We start from the raw sequence: 15,820 nt of genomic DNA on the forward strand, positions 1-15,820 counted from the left end.
AGGGTGACAGATTCGAACTCACAGGAGCTCTGTATTGACTGTATACCCTGATAAATCATCCATAATCAATTATGCACTGTATGGACGTACACTTGGTGATTTTGTTTTTGATAATTCTTCTGAAGATTTATCTTTGTTTAATTCATGCCTATTGAATTTTGTGAAGTGCAGGTCACATCTCACTTCATATTCTACTTGCAGATCTAAACAAAGTGAGCATACAATTGTTGATTGCCTCTTCTGGCATTTGCATAATCTTAGGAATTGGAATTGATTGGTTATTTCATTTACCCAGTTCTCATGTTGCCTATTTCAAAACTTTTACTCTGCCCTCAAAGCCTCCAGTGCTATTTTTGCTTCCTTGATAAGAGGTAGCCTTGCCTATATTATTGCAAAAGGTGGAGCACGTTTTTTAAGGCTCCCCTTCCACTTCAAGATTATTTTTTGTCTTCTGTTCCTTCTTTGGTTCTTGGGAGGAAGAAGAGTACTTGTTTTCCAACTCCAACACGTCTACCCTTGCCAGCCTTCTTCCCTGAACCTTCCTCCAGCAACCCTGCTCTCTTTTCCCTTCCTATCCTCTGTCTTCCTTTTCACAAGTTTCTCCCTCTCAGCCTACAAACATGTTCACATTCCTTTTAGCCAAAAAGTAAACTATCCCTCCATATTGTCTTCACTCTAGTTACCGCCATCTGTTCCTCCCTCCTTTCACTGTCAAACTTCCCTGTGCTCTCATGTTGCTCTGTTTTAGCACTCGTTTCACTATAACTGTAACTGTCTATTTCCTTGGCTTCCTTCTCCACGAGACTGTAAGCTCCTAGGAGATCTGTGTCTTGATCGCCTTGATTCCCCAGGGCCTAGGATAGTCCTCAGACATAGCAGGCCCTCAGTGAATATTTGCTGAATGAATGAACAATGTAGAGCCACGCCTAGACCACTCACTTGTGAACCGTCTGTGGTTGTTTTCTACCCCGGCATTTCTACTGAAAGTTCACGTCAAGGGCGTCAGCGACCACATAAATGCTAAATCTGGTGGCGTCTCCCTTTTCATCATGTTTGACCTCTCTACAACCATTAATACAAACTTACCTGTCCCAGATTTCCATGGTCACTTACAACTGGGTCACCTTAGGCCAGTCTCAGCATGGTATTAGATCCAAAAGAAATAGACAAGCCTCCACATTCTTAGGAAAATCATGAACTTCTTTACTATTTACAGAAATCTTACATAAAGTTCAGCAAACTTCACACAAGTTCTTTACCCATTTCCCTTCCCAAATCCTCGTACCGCTTGGCAGCTTCCCCCAAACTCTCTTCTGTAACATTTCCCCCAAAACCTATAAACTTTCTACCAAAACTGTCCACTTTTCCCATCATCTAGGCCTCCTTTTCTTCCAAGTGTAGCTCTACTCTTTGCAATTTAAATCACTTTAGCTTTTAGGCTTCCTCCAGATTTTTATCTTTCACTTATTTTTTTATCCATTATCCTGTTTAGCATTTCAAAAGTCTGGGAGCGTTCTTTTGGCTTTGTCTGGTTGGTCCTTGCCAACTTTCTCTGCATGACTTTAATCAACCTTAAAACCATACATCAGACCTTGTCTCCTCCAGTTTGCATTTCCTGAACTCCTAGGTTCAGTTGGTTTTCCCCCTTGTGTGTTCCTCTAGTGCCCCCTCTATAACTGTATTGAAATGACCTGTGTGTGTCTCACTCCTGGGCTAAGCATCCCTAAGGTTAGGGCCCGTCTGTTACTTAGACTCCCGACGTCTAACATTGCACCTGGAACATGGTGGATGCTGGTATTCCCTGAGCTGATGCTCCTCTGAGCTCTCATCCTTCCTCTCTTGCCACTGGCTTTTATTTTGTTACTAGGTTTTTAAATATGGATCAAAGTTTCCTTAGTCCCTTTTCTTTATACTCTCTGAGTGGTTTGTCCACTCCTAAATCATCACTCATCATTCTGTGAAGATGACCCCAGACCTATTTTCTAGTCTGCCTATTCTGATGATAAGACCATTTGTTTTTAAAGCTGCACGTCAGACATCGCTGCATGGATGTTTCTCCAGTATCTTAAATGCTACAGAAACTCAGTAAACCAAACTTATCTTCCCTTTAAACTTGTTTCTCCTTTATGTGTCCCCTGTCTCAATTGTTCACACTCCTACCCTCCCAGTTTTACCTACGCTGATTAGAATCCGAGGAAATACCTTGACTGCTTTCTCTTGCACGCTCCCTAATCAGCGATCAATGCCTGTCCATCCTGCCCTTGAATGTTTTTCCCATTTGCCATCTCCACCTTAGTAGTTTAGTTTGGACTCTTATCTCTTACTTGCACTGTTGCAGTAGTCTCTTAACTGACCTCCTTTCTAATCTATTCCAAGCTGCTGTCAGAACTATCTTCCTGAAACAGATCTGTTGTTACTGTATGTTTGTCGCTTTTGTTCATCACTTGACTAACTTTCTCATTCTCAGGTCTCATTTTAAATGTCATTTCTGAATAAAGATAATCTGAAGTATGGCTCCCTTGTAGTTCTGTTTCCTGTTCCTTTCTTGATTGTCATCTAATACAGTTTGTAATTACGCTTATATGTGCACTGGTTTGTTTAATGTGTCTTCCCACTGGAGAAATTTATATAAGAGACTAGGGAGAAGAAAAGAAAAGACTGGGAAGAATTATGTAGACCCTGTACCTACCATAATGCTCAGGACATAGTAATGTTTAAAAAATACTTGTTGATTGAGTGGATGGTTGATGGGTAGCTCATCAGTGTGGGCAGGCAGGAGAGCGACAGCAGAAAAGTTACAGGCTCCTAGAGTCTCCCTCCATTCTCGGGGTCCTTGGTTTGTGCTCTAGCCTTTCGGAAATAGTATTGTGCTTCTCCCTTCCGCCTTTGCATTTGTTTCCCTGAGGATGGGAGTCAACCATTACTGCACAGCACTCATACTAATGCTGATTTCGCGGCCCTTGGTGGTGACAGCTAGGTTTGTTTACCTGTGAAATTGATGCATCGGTAGTAGTGCCTTAGGCATGCAGCCAAACAGGTATTTGCTAGGTTGTGTCAACCCAGATTCCTTTTTAGCCTCTTGAATGATGCAGGCCTTTGTACCATATGTTAATTAAAGTGTTTATTACTTGTAGAACCAGTTGTGTTTGAAATGAGGTATCGATTTGCCTTCTAAAGATTAAAGATTTAATTTTAACAAACTTTTATTGACTAGAAGACGAAATAAATTGTTAAAAATATTATCCAGGGGCAGATTAGTAATAATAAGCGAATGAAACTATTTTCCCCTGTGGAGCCTGCTCAGGTGTCAAAAGTCCAAGAAGTTGATGAGTATTCTTCAGATTTTACTTCTTCCCTTCACTTGCTTCGTCCATTCAGTAGACATGAGCTCCTACTTTCTGGGAGACACTGAATTAGATGCTGGAGTTACAGAGAGAAGAAACACAGATCCTCCTCTCAGGTTCTGGGGAAGAGGGACACATTATAAGGATGCACAGTGTAAGTGGAACATTAAGGCACACCGAGGGCTCAGCGAAGGCTTTTCCGAATTCCTAAATTCATTTTTGCGTTGAGTTTGAGTGAGTTAGGCAGAAAATCTTTCCAGGTAGGTACAGAGACATGAGACCTCATGTAGACCAAGGGCAGGAATATGAGAGATGACAGTGGCCAAATCAAGAAAGATCTCATATACCAAGTAAGTAATTTGAATCATATTTTCAAGACTAGAAGTAGCTGCTTAGGGTTTTAAGCAAGGACGTCTGACAGCACTGAGGAGGCTGAGTTGGCGTGGAGGGAGAGGGTAATACTTGTGGTGGGGAAATCAAATAGAAACCAGTTTCAGAAATCTAAGACGTGATAAGGGCCTCCACTTAGGTAATGGCAATGAGACTATGCAGATGAAGACAGATTCTCTGGTTATTTCAGAAGTGGAATTGTCAATGGAGAGGAAGAAGGAACCTAGTATGATTCCCAGGTTTGGGCAGGTGGGTGGTACCGCTTTAAGGTAGGAACCATGGGAGAAGGGAACACTTTTCCAGGGGGGAAATGTTGAGTTCAAGTTTAGATGTGTTGAGTTTGAAGTGCCTTTGGGACATCTAATGGGAGATGCTTAGTCGGGGCAGCAGCTGCAGACTGGCGGCCAGGAGAGAGATTGTCCGGGGGCTGGAGGGTTAGGAGTCATTAGTGTACACGTGGTTGAGAAAGCTGTAAGTTTCGAAGAAATCACCAGGAAGAATAAATGCAGGTACCATATCCTACTACTAACATTCTTTTAGTTTATTATGTAATTTAGGTCAGTGTTTTCCTATTACAGTTTTCCATTTGGGAAATGATGTTTGGCCAACACTGGTTCTGTCTCTCTGTCCTTCCCCATCCCATTCACCCCCTCCACCCACCATCACGTATAAAAGCTGTCATATAACATGTATTTGATATTACTCTAAGAAATGCTGGATAATTAAATCGTAACAGTATTAGACACTGTGAACTAATCTATGTCATAGTTGGAGGGCTTTTAAAAAATCTGTAAGACCTGTTTAAAAAGATTATTTCTTTAAAAAGGAAATATTTTCAAAAATAAAATAATCTATTGGTATTCTTGGGCTGAACAAGATTTGTTGAGTCCTATAGCTTTGATCTGCCCAGGAATTGTTTGTGATTTAGTCCCTAAGCCTCTGACCAAGGAAGAAACTTTCTGAAATGTAAGGGCACGCCATCTGGGTAAACTAATAGAATCTGACATAATCCATATGATAAACTTAATATCCATAGCCAGGTTCTATGGGGAAAAAATAAGCTATTAAACATTGAATAGATGATTGAAATATATTAATTCTACCTTGGCAAGCTGCACTTTTTGGACTGTTGTGTATTTAAAATAACACTTAATAAAAACAAGGTCCTGCACTGTCCCATGTGTCCCTGCGGTCCTCACTGGTTTCTCCCAATTTCTTTTCGCGTCCGTTTTGAAGGGAGAACCAGCAATAAAACCTTGGACTTTGCCATCTAGATAACCACTAGAGTTCAAGTGAAGATTTTTGTCAACCTTAGAACTGAAATGAAGCAGCCTGTGTATCCTGCCCAGGTCGGTGGATACTTAGGAAGGTATGCAGAAAGACTTTTAAGAAGTCAGCCCTGTTTGGGCTTGGAACCGATGATTCAATGCTGAAAGCATAGCTCTGCATCCATTTGAGATATCCAACTTTTGATTAACTTAAAATCTGCCTTTGAAGGGAAGATATTCCCACTAGAAGAGGATATGATAAAACAACAGTTTATTATAATCTTATAATCTATAGTAAAATGAGGGGGAAAAAAACCTTTCAAGTTTTCTGTTTTAATGATTTGTTTTTCTTGTGTTTTGAATTTTAAACTAATCAATAAATCTAATTTCCGTGTTAGCATAAACCTAATACCCGTGTCAAAATAACACAAAACACATTGCTGCAGCACAGAATCATTTTAAACCATAAAACTTTAATACTTGTTTCAAAGCTTCCTTTTAAAATAAATTTGTTTTTAAACATTGATTTTTTTTTTTCCTGGCAAGCCTCTACATACCCATTCTAACCTCAGTAAATCACTAAGAGATTATTGAATAAAGGTAATGTGTATTTAGGCTTTTGAAGGATTGTAACACAAATGAACAGTGGAATAGAATTTTAGAATAATGTACTTTCTGAATTGACTTCATTTGCTTAATAACCTTCTTTATATTCTCACCCTATGCCAACATTTTATATATAAATTTTGTTTAGGAATTCATTTTAAAGTTTATCAGTATGGTACCAATAAAACACACACACACACACATACACATTGCATATTTTGCCCAAAGTTTATAGGTGGTTATACATTATTCCTTTAGCTTTACAAGATCACTAGATCACTGAAAGAGAGAGGATATTTTTTGTTGTTTTGACATTTTTTTCATACAGTGAAATCCATAGCACCCTATTTCATTAACCAGATCCAGTTCACAAACTTAATCAATGGAAAAGTAAAACTGGCAGCTCTTGATTTCCTGGTTTTGTGTATTTTTGGGTGGAGCTGACTCCTGAGTATGAAGGTCGTGCTAGGAAATAATAGAGGTACGTGTAAGAAAATACTGGAAGAAGGTTGCCAAACATCCTGTATGTCTGATTTTCTCATACCTCAGAGCCCTACCCTGTTAAAAGATGCATATTGGTCTTGTATTTGAGCCTGTTAAGTCACTTTTGATATATTTCTAGCATGTCATCCCTCCGTTGTTAGTATTATATGAAGAAAATTTGCAACCCACTATTTGAAAAATATTTCTAACATTTTTTTTTGCCAAGTTACTCTTTAAACTCAAAGTATGACTAAAACTAAATTTATCATGCTACTACCAGAACTGACTCCCCTAGCTGACTTTATTGTGTCCGTGCTAGCACTGTCATTTTGCTTATCACACAGGTTTCAAAGTCCGGTTTCTTCTGTGAATCTGTTCTTGATAGTTCCAACCCATGGCGACCTCTTCCTTTGATGACCTCACAACATTTACCTTATCATTTATATTTCCCTTTCATCTTTTGTGTTATTGCATTACTATTTAATTACAGTGTCCCCATGATTAGACTCTAACCCCACTGAGACCCTAGACTAACCGTTTTACTCTACAGCATGTAGGGTTATGGTCGAGGGGGTCCCAGGCTTGCCCCTGTTCTCTGTTCTCCAACTGTCAGTTTTGGTTTCTTTTTTTTCAGTGTCCTCTTCATGTCCTCATGTCCTACTTTTACTGGTCTAAACATTCAATTGCTCTACTTTTGGCTCCTGTGGTTCTGTTAGTATCTTGTGTTTATAAAGATTATGGATGATTTTAGGAGATTCTGGGCAAATTTTATGGGACTGGAGAGGTGCTTTCTTAGCTTTTTCCTATCAGGATTCATTTTTAAACTGTACCACAAAAATTCTTCCTGTCTATAATCACTTTTAATAATATTTATTCATTTATCAAAATATGTTTTGAGAGTCTATATCTGAGAAGCAATAGTTTGTATATAGAAAAAGGAGGATTAACCAGACATTTACTTTTGATACAGAACAAAAAGAAGGTAAACATTGTCAAGTTCACGAACACAAATTTTCTTCCCAGACTCTTGCTTACTATGCTGGTTTTATAGACTGATGGGAACAGAGCAGGTAGAAATGTAAATAATTATATCATGTTATAGAAGTCACGGCAAAGTAAGGCTTATGTTATTTTATTTGGGCACCTAGCATTTTGTATACACCTTCTTCTGAACCATGGTTCTGCTGAATTGTAGATGGGGACCTAGAGATTTAGTATAACCTCATTTTAAAATGGAGAAAATTGAGGTAAGTGATTGCCTAAGATCACACATACAGTTAATGAAGAAGTCAGGAATAGAGGCCAGCTTTTTCTTAAAAGATCATTTTAGTAGGTGATGACACGTACATATAAGAAAATGAAACAGTGCACAGAGGTGTACTGTGAAAGGTAAGTTTCTTCCTGCCCCATCTCTCAGTTCTCTCATGCTCTTCCCCAGAGTCAAGAAATTACCAGTTTCTTGGGCTTTCAAGAGCTGTAATTTATATGTATGTATCTCTCCATATTAATATACACATTTCCCTTCATGCAAATGGTAGCATATTGAACACACTTTTCTGTTCCTTCCTTTTTTCCCCCCACATTTTAACAATATGTCTGAAAATTGTAGAACCCAGATATTTTTATTCCTTGGTCCATGAACTTTCCATTTTTTACTATATTGCCTATCATTTAGATACCCAGTTTTTGTTAATGTCAATGGACAAAGTGTTAAATTATTCTTTGTTTCTAGCATATCGTACTGAGTATCTAATGTAGTATTTCACATTTTTTTTCAGAAAGAGATCGTGGTCATTTATTTTATGGTAAATGTTGAAGTTAAAAAATAGCAAGTGAGGTTATATAATAATTACTGCTAGTTACCAAAAATAGCTGATTAGGATTTTTCTTTTTCCATTTGAGGAAGAAATGGCAGGTGAAGTTTTCAGGGAAATGATTTACCTTTAGAGTTGTGTAAAAATCTGTGTGGTAGGTACAAAACAGTTTAATATCATTGCCAGTGAAAAGCCATCATGTTATAAATATCAAACCACAAATGTTTATTTTCTGAATTTTAAAATCTGCAACCTCAAATCACAGAAATAACTTTTCATTTGTTTCTTGAAACAGTTTCTTGAAATAGTTTCTTGAAACTATGTTTTTTAATCTTTTTGATAGGACTCATAATCTGTATAAAAATATAACCTTAATTTTGATCATTCTGGGTTTATTTTGGCCAACTTATCTATCAATGCCATTATTGCTTTATTTTTCAGAGGTGAATGGGGCCTATCAAAATAGCTTGATTTTAGATCTTTTGGACCAAACTGTATCACAAAAGACAAATCATTAAAAAAAAATGTGTCCCATGCCAAATGTCCATGATAGGATTCATAGAGGTTACTTATATTTGGACTAAATCATTTAATTAGTAATCCAGCATTCTCCCTAAAGATGGCAGTACATCTCAGTGTATTATTTATGGAGTAATTCTCTTTGAAAATAGTATTAATTGCAACTCCATTATTGACTGAAAAAAGTTAATCAGATTAAAAATATATTTTCATAATACTGTCACAATAGTTAAAAATCAGTGGTAGAACAAGTAAGATTATATCCTTGCAGGTCGTAGCATTAGTGCAGCTTCGACATTGGGTCCTCTTGGTTCTGATTGCATTCTGACTTTGGAATTCTTGATGTAAGATCGTGCACTAAAGTCTTGTCAAGAATTGTGATAAATCATGTTAGGACCTTGCTGTATTTATAGGTCTTTCTTCTGTGGGGATGTTATCAGAAAACAAACTGACAAAACGCTCCAAACGTGGGAAAAAAACAACCCTAAGAACAACTGCATATTGTATATATTTGAGGACATGGGAAATGTTTTGATATTTATTCTTTAGTAAAAGTTTATATGAACTTTTTTGTTTAGGTGACTAATTTTTTAATAAGTGAAACAAGTACTTGTTTATGCCATTAAAAAAAACACCTTCAGCCTTCTCTGCTATAAAAACTAAGTTCTGAATTCACAAGGTGGTGCTCTGGAGCATGGAGAAACAACACTGTATTTTCCTCCTTTCCCATCATTTGCATTTCTTTTTAAATGGTTCCTTTGAGCATGTGTGAAATCACATGGTATAATTTGAAAACGGTGAACAGCAAGACAGAAAGGGCAGGCTAACCTCCCTGCCAGGCCGCACAGGTAACTTTGACATGGCCACGACTTTCTAAGGCTGGCCAGATGGTTGGTTCTCTAGCAAGGTGACGAGCCTATACTGGTGTATAAATACCACAATGCTAGTTTTTAAAATTTGCAGTGAGAAGTATCGGGCACACTCGCTTCTCATGTTTATGGTTCAACGTATTTTTCTCTCAGTGGGCAGATCTACATGGAAAACTAAATATTGTAGTCATGCGGTTGCTTGATGAGCATTGAGTTAGCACTCTCTGCCCAGTATCAGCAAGCGCTGGTAGTGTGATACATTCAACTTTCCCATAGGAATATACTTGCCACTCAGACCAGATCGTTTGCAATTTTCGGAGCATCTTTTCTTCTAGGCCAGGGTGCAGACACGGCCAGCTTTTCCTTCCTTGATGTCTTTTCTTGTAGAGTTACTATAGACTATCTCCTTTAGTATGTTTTTTCCTACTCGAGTTTAATAAAATTGCACTAATGTATGTGAAACACTTAGCTTAATGCCTGGCATATCAGTAAATAAATGATAATATAAATATAACTGGTGTTGAATTCAGGTCACTTTGATACTTATAATGTCAAGACAATATTTTGGACCATTTCTTTAGATGACTAATCTGTCTCATCTTTTACATTTTTTAGTTTTTAAGTCTTTATTTAATTCTTTTAACTCCTTAATATAATTTATCCTTAATGTTGAATCCACGAACTACTTAGGACAATCCCTTTTGGCTCTGCATGATTTTGCTACTATTTTTTTTTTTGAGATTTTGATTTTTTCAAAATTTTAGTTTCTTCAAAATACCCCATTCCCCACAGTTCCCCCATCTGTAATGTGATTCTTTTGGCAGAGGTGACCTTCAAGTTACTGCTCAGCACTAGGGGGAAAAAAAAAAAAAAAAAAAAATATATATATATATATATATATATATACACATAAATATATATATATTTTTAAATATATTTTTATATATATATATTTAAAAATATATATATTTTTATTCCCTGGTCCATATATATATATCTATAATGTCAGTTGTAGTCCTTTCCATCTAATCATGCTTACCTTCATTTCGAGCTCTGCTTAATTTCTCTCTCATAGAATGTAAAGTTATTTTGCAAATGGTAACAGTATCTGAATCTGAATCTCTAGAACAGTAGGATGGGCATGGAATTGACAGGCAATCAATGATTGAAAACCACAGGGGTGGAGGTTTAATGATGGTACATTCAGCAGTCAACAGTGACATTACAGATCTTGCAAATACACATTGACAAATCAAAACTTTTTCTGTGAAAATGAGTACAGAAAGGAATAATTGAGATGAGTCAGTTGGTCACTCCAGCAATAATAAGCCTTGTCAGCCTTCTCTCCATGCATGTGGGGATGAGTTAGTCTTTTAAGAGTTGCAAAATAGATTTGTGAAAACAGTGGGAAAATTGCCACAGCTCTTTCTGGTGTTTGTAAAAATACAGATTATCGTGCATTTTTGAAGCTGGTGGTCTCAGAGTCACACTTTGAGGACAGTCATAGATAGTAAACATTGTGGGGGTTAAGAAAATGGATAGATTCTTTCAGATTGCAGTAACCAGGGAAAGCTTATCACAATGGCTTTTGGTCTGGGACTTGAGGGATGGCCAGCATTTGATGAGAGAAGGGAGAAGGTATTTTTATTGATGGGTGAAATGCCAAGAATGAAAGCATCGGATGGGAAATAATAGTGTATGTTGGGGGAGTGGAGACTCAAGTAGTTTGGTGTAAAGGTTCCTAAGTATGGTCCATGAGAGAGAACTGAGGCAGTGCTTCTGTCCAATGATATCATTCCAGAAAAAAATGAGCGCTCTACTGTTTCTGTTCAGCAACTGGATACGACTTGATGCCTCTCACTGCACCAAGCTTCATGTTTTCGTGTGCTCTCTGATGTTACCAAAGAATTTCATTTTACAAAACGTATTCATTTTAGGACACATTTTGGAAACTGTAAAGAGTGTCAGCATCTTCAAAATTCTCTCCTCTCTAAAAAACATTCACATGGAAGAAAACAATGATTGCTCCCTGAAAGCAGATGTGCGCCTATGTCAGGCACGTATGATTTTCCTGCTTTGACGAGGACAGGAAAGCCACACATCATTGTGCCTTATTACTTTCCATAGCAGCTGTCACCAGCTTTCCCAGAGGTATTGCCAAGAAATCTGAACAGAATCTGATGTTTTTCTCTACCAGATAGAAATTTACCGCCTTTCCAGAAGTCTTAATTGAACTTGAAGGCAAAGGAAATAATGTTAGTTAAACTTGAAAGTCTTGAAGGAGGTTAGTGTTCCAGTACACAGGCTACCTTAACCTGGCAGGCACAGCATGACATGGAATTCCACTTTGGTTCTATGGACCTCTTTGAGCCAAGGATTTGGTCATTTGTTGCCATGGAGAAAAAAAATTGCACTTGATTATCAAAGATGATGTATGTGTTGATATGTCAAAGACCATGTCACAGTTTCAACTCACTAAGCCAAATCTCATTGAAATTTACTACTGAGCAGTTAGAATTTTCTTAATTAATTTTTTTCAGGAAGCCACCCTTTTTCTTTCATCAGAAATAATGCGAAGGAGGCATAATCCTTTGTAAGTAATATTTTTTATACATTGCGTATGTTCAGGAGCTCCATTTCCAGTGATGAAATCTGTGGTGTATGCCATGCTTTGCATGTTTCTGCAGTTCAGAGTCCACGTCTTTCATCAGCGTCTCAAACTGGTCCTTGACTTCCCTGAAAGGTTAAGCACTAGTGAGTTAGCTTGTGTGAAGACACTGACGTGCTCTGGATGAATTTGAGCAAAGGAATGACAGGAAATTAGCTCACCTGAAGAATATGGGAAAGAAAGCCTTGGCAGGACTACTGGGTGGTTTAGGAATTCAGCCCCAGGGTCTGCGTTATCCTGATGATCTGAAGGTAATTTTCTAGATAGAGCTTCTCAAAGGTAGGAACCTCACGAGATATAGATATATATACATATACATTTATATATATATATGTATATATGTACATATATACATATATATGTAGTTCTTAGTGTCTAAGCACAGTGTTTTAAACATAATGGGCACTCAAAAATGTTGAATGTTGAATTAAATTGAAATATGGACGATGAAAGTTGGACTATAGCACCAAAAATAAATGCTCTTCTGTCTTATCTGTATTTATTCCTGTTAAGTCATTTTGTGATAAACAGATTTTTGAAGAGGGAATGCTTCATAAAAGCTTATATAACCTTTTTGTTTAGGAGCAGTTGGTTAACAAACTTTTGGCCTCTTAGGATTTGTCCTCTTTGTAAATTTTATTTCTGGTATTTTCTTAAACTATAGGTATGCTTTTAGACATGATAATTTTATCCAGTATCTTTAGAGGGAAGGAAACTTGCAGGTTGGTGTGGTTGATTAGGTAATCAGCTGTTTAAGCAACATTTCAATCAACATCTAAGCTTAGATTTGCTCATCATTAAATAAAACCAACCTGACAATTCTGAAATCACTTTGGGTTAAAATATCATTGTAACTTATAATGGCTCTTCTATCAGTTTAATAACAAAGCCCTGGAACCATGCCCCAATGTCATATTAGTATAATTTTATTGTCATCCTTACATATTTTCCTGGAAAAAGATTTAGCAAGACAGATTCCCTAGGTATAATAACTGCAAAAAATTTACATTTGCTATGATCGAAAGACCAAGATGTTGTTTAAACTCTAGTTCATTGTTTAGATTCTAGTTCATTGTTTAGACTCTAGTTCAATTATTTTCAGTTTTGCTCCCACATCATTCTTTCAAGTTAAAGACAAAAGTATTGAATACATTGTTAAAACATTGGTATTATCTAAATTATTTGTTCCAAATGGTAATTTTATGGTAATTTTTCTTCTGTTTTTAGCACACTTTGTGTTCCCAAATGTGTGGAGATTACAAATCAAATTAGGTTTGTTAGAAGCCCAGAAAGCTTTCTTTTTTTCTGAAGTAGAAATGTTTAATAGAGTAAAATAAGGTAAAACGTTACAAAAGACTGGTTTTGATTACCGATGTAATGTTTAAGGAATAAACTGCTCTGTAATATGGTGATTTATTTAGAACCTTTGAGGAAGATAAACTTCTGTAGACCATTCATTAATTCTTAAAATCTTCGGATGTGCACCACTTTGTTACACAATATAAAATAGTTTTTTCCATAAATTTGAAGTGGGAGAAAGTTAGAATGGGTAATAAGACTGGAGTAAAATTCCTTTCATTTAATTAACTTGGATTTTTATTATAAATATAGAATATGCTTATTGTACACAATTTGGGAAATATATAAATAAAGATCACCTGCAGCCTCATCACCTGGAGATAACCAGTTAACATTTTGGAGTGTTTCTATTGAATACATGTGTGGTGTGTTGTGTTGATACACAGGTATACACATAAGGGTACACACACCCACACACTACAAATAGGGATGAAACTGATTTTTTTAAAAAAAATTTCATCTAGTATATTTTCCCATATATGGGAAAATTCACCCATATATGTATATATGTATAGTCACTCATATATGATTAGGTGGTATTTCTCAGCATTATTTTAGTAGCAGGTTTGTATCCATTATGAGAAAAGGACTGACCTAACCAACCCCTTATTGTTGGATATAGGATACTTCCAGTTTTTATTTTTTTGACTTTGTTTTTGTGCTATTATAGACATTGCTCTGAATACCCTGTATGAAAATTTTGTATGTCTTCATAATTATTACTTAATGGAAAGTTCTAAAACTGGAATTTCTGGGTCAGAGAGTGTTAAAAAAAGTCAGGGTTTTGATGCTGTTTCCTAAATTGCTAAAGCATGTTGTATGAGACTTCCACTGGATGCCGTTTTCCTCCGACCCACACAGGTTTGCACCTCCTGTGTCCGTGGGACAGACCACCTGTCGGGCGCAAATGGCATCGCGCTGAGTTTGGGTTTGCAGCACTTGGCATAACCGGGAAGCGCGTTTGCCCCGTTTCTAACCGGCGTGTCTTTGTCTTTCTCCCTGGGGACCGCTGCCGCCCGCGCGGGCCGAAGCCTCGGGAAGCCGTCGCCCCGCAGCGCCGCCGCCCTGCGCCCGGCCGCCCCGGGGAGCCGCTGCCCGCCCGCGGCCGCCGTCACCACGCGCCAGGCCGCCGCCAACTGCCGCGCCAAGCTCCGCGGGGGCGCCGCCCGGGAGCGCCAGCACGCCGCCCGCGGCCTCCGGAAGCCCGCGCCCCCGTGAGCGCCGCCGCACCCGCGCCGCGCCGCGCACCTCGGGCGCTTCTCCCCGGCGCGCCCTCCAGACCCTCCCAGAGCGATCGGAAGACCACGGTGGTCAGCGAACTCCCGGTGTCCGCAGCGACTCGCGGAGCCCCTTGTTTTAACTGGACCGGTTTCCCGCAGAACTGGAGGAGCGCGTGCCTTAGGGCCGGCGGGCGGGAGGACGGCCTCCGTGCCGGCTGCTGCTCGCCAAGCGCTGCTTCCTCGTCCGTCCTGCCGACACCCGGGCTTCTGAGAATCTTGCCACCGGACAATACCATCCTCTTTCCCTCTCCACGTGATTTATCAACTACCTAGTCGATTTCTTTAGTTATTAGTTCTTCAAAGACTAGCGCCCACTTTAGGCTTCGTCACCTCAAATCCTATCAGCCAGCTAACTGCCCCCCCCCCCCATCTGCCAGAAGATTGTTTTAATAAGTGTACAAATCCCAGTGACTATGGAGCGACTGACACAATCTGGAGTTGTGTGGTGCATTTCTGTGCTTGAACTTGAACTCCAACATCCAGCCCCCTCCTCGTAGTTCATCTCCGATGACCATTTCTTCCCTTTGGAATCAGTCCTTGCTCCCACGGTTCTAGACTGCCATCCCAGGGCGTCCACTATGCACTGGGTTTGCGCTGAGGCCCCACTTCTCCCAGGCTGTTTCCAGTCAGACAGCTCAGTGAGGGTATTAGTGGTGACCCATTCGTGTGAGACGCTGGACTCGCCTAACGAGCAACTTCGGCGTGGGGACTCTTCAGCAGCCTGGCTGAAACTTCCTTAGAACTGTGCTGCATGCAGTCTGAGGCTCTTCTCGCCCAATCCCTGTCTCCTTTCATAGGTGTCAGACGTGCATTATGGTGTGAAGCCCTCCTCCATCCTGCTTCTGATTCCTCCCCTTTACCCTTCACTGATGTTTCCCTCAATAAAACTCTTGCAAGTTGAACCCTGCCTTGGTGTCTGCTTCGCGGAGGACCTGACCTAACACATTATCAAACATTCCACTCTGATCATCACCATCCTATCCTTCTGGATCCCTTGTTCCCTGATAGCTAATTCAGTAACCTCATTTCCCCCTGTTTATCAACCCCTTGTTGAACTCCCTTCCTCGTCTAGCCTAGATCCATACCCTGGTTCACGATTATAATCATCCTCCTTGAAATACAATGCTTTCAGCAGCCTTGAACCTCAATTTCTTCCAATTTACTTTCCTGGTAAAATCCCAACTCTGGATGAACCTTACCATTTGCCTTCTCTGGGCCTG

At 39.0% G+C, this 15,820-nt stretch overlaps 1 protein-coding gene across 3 annotated transcripts in view; it reads left to right on the forward strand.

The window, feature by feature from the left end:
• ZNF800 (zinc finger protein 800) overlaps positions 1 to 15,502 on the forward strand; it is a 43,752-nt gene extending 28,250 nt beyond the window's left edge. For 2 of the 3 annotated variants that reach the window (XM_074315644.2, XM_088799937.1), the window contains exon 6: positions 14,352 to 15,502. In XM_074315644.2, the coding sequence (XP_074171745.1) occupies positions 14,352 to 14,538 (187 nt within the window). In that variant the 3' untranslated portion in view covers positions 14,539 to 15,502. The other variant, XM_019749050.3, reaches the window with a different exon arrangement.
• The last annotated feature ends 318 nt before the right edge of the window (positions 15,503 to 15,820 follow it).

The sequence above is a fragment of the Rhinolophus sinicus genome, chromosome 8, assembly GCF_057876585.1.
Source record: "Rhinolophus sinicus isolate RSI-liver-muscle chromosome 8, RSI-T2T, whole genome shotgun sequence".
Classification (NCBI taxonomy): Eukaryota; Metazoa; Chordata; class Mammalia; order Chiroptera; family Rhinolophidae; genus Rhinolophus; species Rhinolophus sinicus.